This window comes from Arvicanthis niloticus, chromosome X (genome assembly GCF_011762505.2).
Source record: "Arvicanthis niloticus isolate mArvNil1 chromosome X, mArvNil1.pat.X, whole genome shotgun sequence".
Taxonomy (NCBI): domain Eukaryota; kingdom Metazoa; phylum Chordata; class Mammalia; order Rodentia; family Muridae; genus Arvicanthis; species Arvicanthis niloticus.
Window position 1 is genome coordinate 58,144,925 of NC_047679.1, and position 13,188 is coordinate 58,158,112.

At 44.6% G+C, this 13,188-nt stretch overlaps 1 protein-coding gene across 1 annotated transcript; it reads right to left on the bottom strand.

Moving 5' to 3' along the window:
- Positions 1-9,195: 9,195 nt before the first annotated feature.
- On the bottom strand, positions 9,196-11,468 carry Magee2 (MAGE family member E2). Its single transcript, XM_034485557.2, has one exon. It carries the CDS (start codon positions 11,244-11,246, stop codon positions 9,678-9,680), a length of 1,569 nt encoding a protein of 522 aa, XP_034341448.1. The 5' UTR covers positions 11,247-11,468; the 3' UTR covers positions 9,196-9,677.
- Positions 11,469-13,188: the final 1,720 nt, after the last annotated feature.

Below are 13,188 nucleotides of genomic sequence, written 5' to 3' on the forward strand. Positions count from 1 at the left end.
TCCAGAGTATGATGCAGAACTGTGTTGAGAACCGTACTGCCCCACATTGGGTGCCACAATGTTGCGGACCTGCACTCTGTCTCAAGAGAGAGAGAGTGGGGCTGCTGCAGGGGCAAGCAACGCGAAGAATGGAGACAAGACAGGGTGTGATCAAGTCTCAAGTCTCAAGTCTCATACCAAGTCTCAAGTCTCATTTATTGAAGGGAATTCTGAGGTATTTATACGCTTTTGCCACATGCCTTGTAGGCGCGTGAATACCACGTGCCTTGCAGGTGTTGATATGACGTAAGCCTTACAGGCATGGCTAGCGTGGATAGCACATGCACTGTGCGCCTTGCAGGCTTGGATACCACGTACGCCTTACAGGCATATATGGCCTGGATAGCACGTGGACAGCACGTGAACCGCATGCCTTGCAGGTGTGGCTACCACTTGCACCTTGCAGCTGGGGGCAGTAAACAGCAACACAAAATATGTGGGATATCAGAGTGTGCTTCAGCTGTTGTAGGCTGTTGAAAACCAAATCTCTTATCAGAGTATATGGTTCCAGATGGCTGCAAAGATAATCTAGCCCTTTCTGCTAAAAGTCGGCTCCCAACAGAACTGTTCCCACAACTGGATCTCAGCATAAAGAGAAGAGAATAGCCAAAGAAATGGTGATCTTTGTGTCCTATTTTTGCATCCTCCATCTCTTAAGTGAAGTGAGCATGCAGAGGACAGAAGCTCTATTCTGATCAGCACATGCCAAACTCAGGAGAGACAGTTGAGGCAGACAGCACAGACATTACCTACCATATCCATCTCAAATCACTTCTTAGAAGGGAAGTCACCATCACAGAAATGCAGGATATTTCTTGGACAATTGATGGTTTTTTTAAAATAAGCTATCCATGAACCCCTAGAAAAAATACTTTGTGAATTGATTTCTGCAAAGAATAATTTGATATAGCTAATCTCCCAATTGATAACCACTATAGTTATATGTACCTAATATACTTTTTTTAAAAAAAGAATTAAAGGTGTACACCACCATGCCCAGTCTCTATCAGTTTCTTGAAAATAGCTTCAAATAATTGAAAAATAGATGTTTTTATTTTAAATCACCTATCAAAGAGTTGACAAATAGCAATCCTGTTTTTCTTTCTTCCTTTAAAATTTTTTTTGTGGTGCTAGGAATTGAATTGTGAGCCTCATACATGCTAGACAAGCACCTGACTAGTAGCAACTGTAAAAGTCATGGTCCAGTGTCAAAATATCACAAGACTTGATTGATAGACTTGGATACAATAGTTTTGATACTGTCAAATTGTATAAATGAAACTCGAGGCTTTTCTATAACTTCCTTCCTTCCTTCTCTCCTTCCTTTCTTCCCTTCTTTCTGGCTGGCCTGAAACTCAGAGAGATGTGTTCTCTGCCTACCAAGTGATAAAATTAAAGGTATGCACCACCCGAAAATAGCTTCAAATAGAAAGGGATGTTGAACACCTTACCCAAGGACATATGGCTACTAAAGTGATAGTCTGGTTTGTATACATCCAGCCTTTGTAACTATTCCAATGTCTGTCTACTTTGGCATCACATGCTTGATTTATTGCTATATTTCTTTTCCAATGTCCCTCATAATTAGCCTCTAGCCCTGCCTGCAAAAAAAAATTCCTTAAGACATCACTGATTATTCAATGAGTGGGAAAAGATGCTCTGTTTAGCAAGAAATTTCCCTATCTGGAGATTGATTGCCTGTAAAAAGACAGAAGTTGGTACCAGGGACTGGGGTATTGCTATGATAAGCCTGACCATGCTCTTGTTTGGAGGAATGTGGACTTTCAGATTTTTAATTAGCAAAACTTTTGAATGCTTTAAGCAGGGCTTAATGAAGCATTGTAGTAGGAGCATGGAAGAGTTGTGGATTAACAACTTTGGCAAAGGAGATTTCCAGATGGCATAGTATTGATTGTGTTACATGGTTATTAGTGGCTAGTCTTTGGCATATCTATAATTGAAATGGACCAAGTTGAGCAAGAAAAATACAAAATATAGAATTTGAGAAGAAAAGAGGCACTGGGAAGTGTGATAGATAGACCTAAGCATTGTGTTCAGGTAGATAAATAGACTAAAGAAAAATCTGAAGCTTAATCGAATATAGGGCATGGGGCAAGACCCTTAGAGCTGGGTGTGGTGGTACACACATTTATTCCCCCAGTGGAGGCAGAGACTGGCAGACTTCAGAGTTCAAGGCCACCCTGGTCTATATAGAGAGTTCCATTAAGTTTAGGCAGTAAAAAAAAAAAAAAAAAAACATTAAAAACAGAAAGCTGGTGAAAATACATTTGAACGAGGGGCCATGTTCCAACCCAACAATGAGCAGATCTTGGCAGCTTTGGTCATATGGGTCTATCTCATTTTAGAGTCAAGGATACAAGAAAGTGATTATGGAATCTCCCTTCAAGACTAAGGAAAGCCACTGAGGCCAGGCATATGTCAGAGGTGTTCCTGCTTGGAGGTTTAGATAGGCCATTATGTGAAGATGTGAAGGTGAAACATAGATTGCCTTGGAGACCCCAAGATGTTGGAAATGTCAAAGCCATGGGATACCTGGTGAAGAAACATGCTAACAGGGAATGGAATCAGCTCAAGTGAAAGAATTGTGTTGCAGTCAACAAGCTGAAAGGAGTTGGAGATCTGAAGATTGCTTTGACATAAGACATGGAGATATAGAGTTTGTAGTTTGCCCAGCTAGTTTTGTCTTGCTTCGATCTGGTATTTCCTCACTATGCTCCCTTTCTTCCTCTTTGGAATGGTAAGGTATATCCTGTGCCATTACATGTTGGAAATATGTGATCTGGCTTTTTCATTTTGATTTTTATAGGCAGTTACAGTTGAAAGATTGCTATGAGTCTCAGAAAAGACTTTGAACGTTGTACTTTTAAACAGAGTTGCGATTGTGATAGACTGGATGGGGACTTCTGAGGTCAGGCTAAATGCAGCTTTTCATGGCTGCAAGCCTAACTTTCTGATATTGCTATAAGCCTATGGGGACTAGGGAGTGGAATGTGGTGGTTTGAAGGAAAATTGCCACCATAGCCTCAGAAGGAGTGGCACTATTAGGAGATCTGGCCTTGTTGGAGGAAGTGTGTCACTGTGGGTGGGCTTTGAGGTTTCAAATGTTTGCCCCAGACCCAGTCCCAGTCCCAGACCCCTGTCTCTCTCTCTCTCTCTCTCTCTCTCTCTCTCTCTCTCTCTCTCTCTCTCTCTCTTCTGACAATCTGGATGTAGAACTCTTGGCTCCTTCTGCAGCACTGTGTCTGCCTGCATGCTGCTGTGGTATCTGCTATGATGTCAATGGACCAAACTGTAAACCAGCCCCAATTAAATGCTTTTTTTAATAAGAGTTGCCATGGTCATGGTTTCTCTTCACAACAATAGAAACCCTGACTAAGAAAGCAGACTAGGGTGTCCATGCCTGAAACTAAAAGGTGGTTATAGCCCACTCTATATCCCAGATTCTTCTGAGATGGGACCCTGTAATTAAATGTGTGGATTTCTAAAAGTTTGGTGACAGTTAAAGGTTTCTGAATGTATAACAACACAAATTGATTCAAAATTAAACACACAGGGCTGCAGATGTAGCTATGTTGGTAGAGTACTTGCTTAGCATGCCATATCAGAAGTTCTGGGTTGGGTTTTCAGCACTACATAAATTATGCATGGTGGAGCACATATGTGTTAGGAGCCGACTCCTAGCAGAAAGCGGCTATCATCTTTGCAGCCATCTTGAGCCATATACCCTGACAAAAGACTTGTTTTTCAACAACCCACAACAGCTGAGCACACTCTGATAAATATCTTGTTTTTCTCACATATCTTGTTTTGCTGTTTAGTGGCCCCAGCTGCAAGGTGCACGTGGTAAAGTGTCTTCAGCTGTGTTCCCCTGCTTGTCCACAGCTGCAAGGCACATGGTAAAGCGTATAAATACCCAAGCTTTCCTTTCAATATGGATAATCGATCAGACCCTCTGTCTTGTCTCCATCCTCTCTCTCTCTCTCTCTCTCTCTCTCTCTCTCTCTCTCTCCCTCCCTTCCTCCCTCCCTCCCTCCCTTCATCCCTCCCTTCATCCCTCCCTCCACCCTGTTGACTGATCCGAATGGACCGGGGCACATATATAATACTACCATACCAGAGGTGAAGGCCAGAGAATCAGAAGTTCAGGTTCACTCTCAGCTACATAGCAGATTTGAGGCCAGCCTGGGTGATTAAAATTGAAAAACAAAATGAAATTCGAAGAGTTTCTGGCAGTGCTTGTTCATGTCACATATAACACGTGTACTTTACAATGTGTGTGCTGTTACAACATGCAGTGATCAGGAATGCATCCTGAAAAACTTCAGCAATGATTGAGATTAGTCTTGGAATGAAGAGCAGAATTTTCTGCTCTTATAGACACATAATAGTTCTGTTACGGTAAACAAAGACTTTTAATATTAATATTTTCTTGCCATTATTTCTCAGTATGTACATATCAAGCTAGTGCATTTGTGGCTTGTAGTAGAATATTTTATTTTTTTTAATATTTAATTTTATTTTAAAAATTGTCTGTATGCTTGTCTATGTCTTTGTGTGGATAAATGCATGTGAGTACAGGTACCCACAAAAACAAGAGGCTTTGGATTGCCTGGAGCTGGAGTTACCTGACATGAGTCCTGGAAACTGAACTTCTGCAAGAGCAGTATGCAGTCTTAACTACTGAGCCATCTCTCCAGCCACAGAATGATTGAGTTTAAAACAGTAATTGAGTTTCTGAGTTGAGTTTTATAAAAATGAAACCATTAATTAAAATTAATTAAAATTTGGCTTGGTATTAAGACAGAATTCTAAACAATTTGTGAAATAGCCCTAGATATATTTGTTGTGTGTATCTATACATGGTTGTGGTGTGCATGTTTGTGGGTATGTATGAGTGTGTGTACATGTAGGGGGTGGGGAAGAGTTTGACAATAGTCGTTTTTCTCTATTGCTTTCTCTATATCATTATTATTTTTGAGACAGACTCTCTCACTGAACCTGATGCACATTAATTTGGCTAGACTGGTTGGCCATCAAGCCTCAGGATATTCCTGTCTCAGATTGTCCAGTGCTGACATTTCAGGAGCATACTATTATATTTGGCTTTTTTTTAAATGTTGGTACTGAGGTTCTGAATTCAGGTGCTCATACTTACATGACAAGTATTTTAGTGACTCAGTGAGCCACCTGTCCAACCCTGTTAAAACATATACTACTACTACTACTTTTTACTATGTATTTATGTTAAGTGGTATTTTGGCTGTTGATTACTAGCTATTAAGTTAAAATATTGATCAGCTTTGAAAAATGTTGAAGATGCTCTGTGTCCTACACTATCAAATATTTGGCTATGATTTTTATTTTTGAGACAGATTCTCATGTAGCTCAGGCTGTCCTTGAATTCCCTACTTTGCTAAGGATATTCTTTAACTTCTGAACTTCCTGCTTCTACCTCCAAAGTGCTGGAATTATAGGCACATACCGCCACCAGCTGCTTTATATGGTGCTACAGATAGAACCCAGGGCTCCATGATGCTAGGTAAGCACCCTGGAGATCCACATCTCAAGCTCTCAGCTAGAATTTCTTTATGTAAAAATAAACAAGCACATCTATCTTACACAAAGTTACTTTTGCCTTTAATGGTAAAATTATATGTATATCAATGAGCTTAAGTGAATATAGGACAATAATCTAACTAACATCCATTCATCAAGTCAGAAGTTGGTGAAAACATCCATAGTAGATGTGTGTTGGTGATATTCATTTACAAGATTTCCCACTTTTATGCATGAGTGTCCATTTGTGTGGTGTGCATGTGTTTATGTGTGTTTAGCTTCACATGGGCACATGCTCATGGAAGCCAGAGGGCAGCCTTCAATGTCATCCTCAGAAACACCATCCGTGTCCTTTGAGACAGGGTCTCTCCTTAGCCTAGATGTTATCAATTAGGCTAGATTGGCTGGCTCGTCAGCGCCAGGGATCCTCTGTTTCCTCCTCTCTAGTACTGAGATTACCAGCATGGCTTTTCACATGGGTGCTGTGGGATCAAAGTCAGGCCCTTTTTATACCTGAAAACAAGCACTTTACCAAGTTAGCTTTCTTCCAAGGCCCAGGTTTTTCAAATTACTTAACATGGGTGACAAAGAATACTTGAGTTGGGGTTTTGAGGCCTGATGGCTAACGTCCATTGGGGTAATTCTTGCAGTTCTTTCTATAACTCTTGTTTACCCGCTATCCCTTTCCTCTGTTGAGTGTTTCTCCCACTGGTATTCTAACTTGGTTCCTAAAACAAGGAAGATTCCTGGTTATCTCAGAGATAATACATCTTTTCCTTTGCCATAGGCATCTGCCCTGCAAATGTCACTTTTGCCCTTTCTAGAAAGTTGCATATGGCATCTGTGACATAGGGCTATTTTCCACTTCTATTTTTGTATTTTTGAGCAGATTTGGACAAGTGGGAGGTTTTGTCAGGTTACTGTTCCTTCAGAGTTGGAAAAAAACTCACTAAATACTTATAAAGGTTCAGAAATGATGATGCATGACTCTCCTGGGTGAAAAGCAGCAGATAAGGGTAAGGCTTACGGAGAACAGGTGGAGCAAGAATAACAGGACAAAATAGGGAGAGTGCACACAAATGCTTGTTCTATTCTGGGCAGCTCGGTGAAGCCTCAGTGATAGCAAAAGAATGGACCTGGAGAGATTCCAGCCTCACTCTCTCACCCCTTCCTCCTTTGGACAGAATTGTCTTGCCCTCCACACCCTGGCCATGCTAACTTTTCTTGTATCTTGAGAGTTAGAAAATTTGACTGACAACATAGCTCAGGTCACAGGTGATCGAAAGGTCTCCTTAGAGTGGAAGCTTCAGTCTCCTTAGAGGCTGTGTGACCTTGGAAATATTAGTTAAACCTCAGTCTACCTTAGTGTCAAATGAAAACATTAAAATGCTCCTTAAGAATGGAGGGAACAATTATAGAAGTCCAGCACAATTCCTGGCACATATTTAGTACTAAAACAAATGGAGCTTTATGATAATGGTTGTTGGTCTGTCCGGATGCCACAGCTTTCTCTTGGCAGGTTTACATCTTGGACATGCCTGAAAAGCTGACGTGTCTGAGGACCCTGCGCCAATTCAAAAAGTCACAAGAATCATTTGGCGCCTTAAGTGGGCTTGCCTCCTCTCGCTTCCTCACTCTGCAAGCATAAACCTTTAAGGAAATCTTTTAAGAACGCTGAAGAGAACCTTGCAGTTTATTTCATGGATAGGAACAGGATCCTAAATTCTCTCAGTCGGATACGCTTCCTTCTCCCCACCGCCCCAAGTCCACTTCACTCCATTTCCCTGAATTTCATCAGCTCAGGCTCTCCAGCTATTAATTTTCTCGTCACCAGAAATCCCACCCCAACCCCTGCCACTTATTTAGTTCCTGGAATGCTACCACAGAGAAGATTAAGTGAGACCCGACAGGGGTTATATCGTCCTGGCAACCGCAGAGTGTGCCTGTGCAGACTTTTTCTCAGCCTGACTGTTCTTAATTGGGTTCCTGCAATGCCTCAGGTCAGACCTGGGGGCCAAAAGGGTGAATCTCTCCTCTCCTCCCATTGTCCAATTCCTGAGTTGGAAATTGTACTGTTTCCTCTCTGGGGCTAAGAAAAATGTAAGAAATGTCTGCTTCCTAGATACCATCTGCTAGGAGGTGGCACTTCAGAGAAACCTCTGATAATTAGAAGGATGCAAAGGGGAGAAAGCGTGAGGATGCCAGGAAATGATGCAGCGTACAGCATGCCATACTAGAAGGCATCACAGTTCTTCCCTACTCAGAGAATACTTTCCCCCACGATACCCGGCCCTGTGCCAGGGATGCCTCTCAGAAACTGCTACCTGCAGGCTTTCTAGGGAAGGCTTGTGAGCCAGGTTAGAAACTGTCAGAAGAATCAGGATGAAGAGACCTAAAATGCCAACATTTACCTTAACAACTTGAGTGTTAAAATAAACAGTGCGAGCAAGGGGTATAGGGTGTGGACTAATCTGACTCATGATCCCAGAGCAGCTGTGTTTGAGAAGCCTATCTCTGTTTCCTAAGAGTCACTCTTGGGAGATAGGGCCTTTGTTAGCCCCTGCCACAGATTTCTCTCTCCCATTCCCCTTCTGACATCAGCATTGTCTTTTCTGAGTGACCTTCAAAACCCCTGTGGTCATTGTACCCACAGCCTATATATTCACTAGCTCCTCCTTCTGTCCCTCACCTCAGTCTCAGGTATCACTCCAGAGACATCACTAAAGCATACTGTGTCCCCAGCCTTTCATTCTACCTTGTCCTTCCTACCGCCTCCCTTGACTATACCCTCACCCATCTCCTACTTCAGACTCCTGATCTTTTCCAGTCTTCCTTGTATGCCATTGCTTTCTCCACTACCCTCCCATCACATAGTTGGGAGTTATACCTGTGGACTTCAGTAGCTCACCCCAGCCCAGCCCAGCCCAGCCCAGCCCAGCCCAGCCCAGCCCAGCCCAGCCCGGCCCGGCCTGGCCCGGCCCGGCCCAGCTCACCCCGGCCCGGCCCAGCCCGGCCCAGCTCACCCCGGCCCGGCCCAGCCCAGCCCAGCCCAGCCCGGCCCAGCCCAGCCCGGCCCGGCCCAGCCCGGCCCGGCCCGGCCCGGCCCAGCTCACCCCAGCCCAGCCCAGCCCAGCCCAGCCCAGCCCAGCCCAGCCCGGCCCAGCCCAGCCCAGCCCAGCCCGGCCCAGCCCAGCCCAGCTCACCCCGGCCCAGCCAGGCCCAGCCCAGCCCAGCTCACCCCGGCCCAGCCAGGCCCAGCCCAGCCCGGTCCAGCCCGGCCCGGCCCAGCCCAGCCCGGCCCGGCCCGGCCCGGCCCAGCCCAGCCCTGCCCGGCCCGGCCCGGCCCAGCCCAGCCCAGCCCGGCCCGGCCCAGCCCAGCCCAGCCCAGCCCAGCCCAGCCCAGCCCAGCCCAGCCCAGCCCAGCCCACTGGTTCATTTCCATGCCTTTCCTCCTTAAGGGGAAAGTTCTGAGGCCCAGATTGTCGTTCTTTATCCTTATAGCCCTTGCATGTGGCCTTATTCTCAGCACACAGGTACCTGATAAATATTTATTGAATAAATGATCACATAAGCATGGCATCTAATTCATTATACTTTTATTTTTTTTACTACACTCTGCAACAGCAAATTAACTACAGGCAAGTAACAGTCTTATTTTTGTTAGTTTGTTAACACAACAATAGACTCAAAAGGAGGGCAACCAAGTGGCTTTGTGTTTGGGGTGTGTGTGTGTGTGTGTGTATGTTATTATTGTTATTTAGCTTATTTTACTGGTTATTTCAAATACATAAATATCACCAATACATTTTACACAGTTATCTGAACTTTTATACTGAAACAAGACAGGAAAAGAAAATGAGCAATTTCACTTATAAACACTGATCATGAAGACAATTAAAGAGTATATTAGAAGGAAGGAAATGTTATTAGAATTGGAACACAATAAACACAATGTGTACTCTTTACCCTTACCCTCCCAACTTTTGATTTAGGACCCTAGTGCCCATTTCCCAAAGGCCCTTTTAACAGATATCACTCAACTTTAAGTGAAGCATCAGACTTCACACGGAACCAAGGAACATGGCTGTTGCCTCCGATCTGGCCCTGGCCTGCTCATCTTCCACAGCCTCCCTGTATTGCTCTGGCCAGTCCTGTGGCTGCTTTCTGTAGAATGTAGCCATATATTCTAAGGCTTTCATTTTGGAGATTTCAAGGTGCGCCCGAGGACCCCAGAGCAGCTCGAATTCAACTGGATTAGAGTAGGAGAGTGGCCTGCATTCTAGGTAGCGTTGCCTCATTAGCTTACAGGTGATGGCATGTTTCCTCCCCACATCAACATTAAATCTCTGGAGTAAGTTCCAGATCTTGGCCTCTTTGGCGCGGTTGCCCATCAGGAAGATCAACCCCAGGATTGGCATCATGTATTCTTGGATGGGCCTGCCCAGGCTCTCTAGCTTCACTTGCTCTTCTTCTGATTCTGGTTGCTGGACAAGGAGGTAGATGTGCTCATTGGTATCAACCTCAATCAGAGAGAACCCATAAAACAGATCAAGGATTAGAGTGGCTCGGCTGAGGATATTTGGGAACACATCCTTGAACTCTTTGCCAGTGTGAGCCAATAGCTCATCCTGATGGGTAGGCAGCAACTCGTCGGCAACACTAATGGCCACCTGGACCAATTCATTTGCTTTTTCATTCATACTGTCCTCTGACCAGAACTCTAAGCCAGCAGCCTGGCTTCTCTCTTTGGCTTTGTCAGCTTCCAGAGCTTTGTTATATTCTTCTGGCCAGCTCCAGGGTTCTCCATCATGGGCCTCTGCTATACACTTCAGGGCTTCCATCTTTGTGATTTCTCTATGGGCTCTAGAGCCCCACAGGAACTCAAATTCAAGAGGATTAGTGCCGTATACTGGCCAGTACTCCAAAAATCGCATACTGACAAAGTCAGTAATGAGGAGGTTTCTTGTGTTCCCAAAGAGGTTGTTGATCCTTTCAGGCTCACCTATCACATCTACCTTTAACAGCAGGTCCCAAATGGAGGCCTCTCTTGCCCGGTTGCCATTCAAGAGGATGTGGCCTAAGACCAAGGCCAGGAGACCTGCTTTTGGTATGTCCAGGGTCTCTGCTAGCCGTTCAGTGATCTGGGGACTTGGTTTGCTGATTAGGTTGTAAGTGTCAGTCTGAGGATCAAGGACTCTCAGATTCAACCCAAAGACCCGGTCCAGATGAGCTGAGGCTCGGCGGAGTATCTCAGGGAACTGATCTGAGTATTCTTTGAGAAACTCCAGCATTTCTGACTGTCGGATAGAGCCTTCACTTTGGCTTTTCATGAGCATGAAATTCACTAAAGCAACCGACCTCTCTTCTAGAAGGTCGTGGACCCTCAGCGCCCCCAAACGTCTGGACTGCTCGTTGATGAGAACCTCGATGTCACTCGGGTCCTGCACAGCCTGGGGAGCGCTGGCACCCTGTGGGTCGTTTGGAATCTCAGGGCCATGGGGAGCCTCGGGGACTAGCATGGAGGTGGGCGTCCGGGAGGCATTAGTAGCCTGTATTTCGCCCTGGCTGTCGCTGTAATCTGCAGTGGTCTCTGCGCTGCCTTGGCGCGCGTTCTGGCTTACCAGAGACATGGTTCCAGGAGACAGGAACGCAAACGCGGAGGTCAGCGATCCGTCAGAGGGAGGGTCTGAGGTTTGATGACACCTCAGCACAGAGCCGAAGCTGTACGGTTCGAAAGTGAGAGCTGGTGAGAAAGGCGATCTTTTCACACAAGCAGTAGCCCGCAATAAAAGAAAGCCTAAGAACACCTAGCTTTGCCGCATCCCACGCAGGCGCAGTTAAACGCTGCAATATGGTGACCACGCCCCGCTCCCGCTTCTGCTCCGGCTCCCGCCCCCCTCCCACTTCTGACTGGAAGATGAGGCTTGCTGTGGGGTTTGAACTTATTAGGGAATCGAATTCGCAAAACGGAACAACAGAGATGAAGTAGAAGAATTCGGGGAAGGGGATTTTCAGTGATGCTGCATTTGAAATTTTTCTAGTTTTTCTGTGAGGTATTAAGCCCCGTGGTAAGGCTTAATAGAAGATAAGGGCAGTATTATGATAATTGTAGAGTCATTAAGGCCTCCACCAACTCAACAGATTATTTCTTGAGAATATGCCCATTTCAGGCACAATACTGGATATTTGTGAGATGCATCACTGATTGCCGTGAGGACAAATTGATTATTCCTTCCCATATGGAGCTTGCAGTCAGTGCATTCCAGGGTTGGTTCAAGCAGTGGCAATGCGTGCCAACCCTTTATCGAGCATTTACTAGGTAACAGGCCTAGTGCTTCACTTTTCTCATATTAAAATCACTGAGTCTTAGCTAGTCTAAATGGCGTTCTTCTTAAAGATGAGAAAACTGGCACCGGGAAGTGAGTTTGACCATACAAACACAGGCACTATGAGTCAAAGAGATCGGGCTTGAATCCTTTTATCAGAGCCCAAAACATAAGCACTTTCTATCACACCATCTGACTTTCAAGGAGTTCTTAGCTCTATTTTATAAACACGTCTCAGAAAAAAAAATTGATGGAAACCAGCATGAGTCAATTTACAAATAGCACAAACACAGAAGTAATGGATGTCAGTTGTGTCTGAAGTATCTTGGATTGGAGAAAAGGAGTCAGAGGAGCTGAGCTCTAGGTGATCAAAGGAATGGGAAGAGTTAATGCTTTGCAAGGGCATTGTCACATTAGGGACCATCAACAAAGAAGATCCAAAAGTACAAGAATAAAATATAAGGTTGTGTAACTGCCAGTTATCCATATTGGCTAGAGCTAGAATATAGATGGGAGACAAGGACAGAGGTGGCTAAACAGGAGGGATTGTATGTCAGAACTGTTTCGGGCTGCACAGAAGAGTAGGTTTGTATGTGTGTATTTGAGGATTCACCCCTAGTCCACACACTCAGACCAGGAAGAAGGTTTGGTTGCTCTGTTTCCTTGGAGTGCTGCCACTTGGCCTAAGGCTCAGCTGTAAGCCAGGAATTCAATGGAGCACTGGAAAGGAAGAAAAAGAATGTCAGAATTGTCATCTAAAGCCACATTTGAAATCCTTCCACATTCTTGATGGCAATGATTTCTGTTTTACATTCAATGATCAAGTGCCCTGAAATTCCTTCAGAGACCACACTCACTGATGTGCACCCATGACATTTTCCACATCTTTCTTTTCAAAAAAGAAAATATAGTGCATGCTACTATAAAAGAAAAGTAGGAGGTACAGGACCAAGTATTTTGCCCAAACTGGTAGCTGCTGCAGCTGTACAACTTGGGTCAGTTTGGAGGATCTTTTCCTCCAGTTCTCCCAGTCTCTAGTCGGGTAATGTGTCCTTTGTCTTAGATTGGTGTTTCTCAAAGTAAAACTAAGTTTAGTTTGTTTTTTTTTTAATCCTATTTACTTACTATAAATAAAACCCCACTCACAGTGTGAGTTGGACTTATTTTTTTCCATCTAGTAAAGGGATGCAACATCAAATGGAGAAACACCTTAACTCTGAAATTATTTCTCAGCCTCACTCCATGG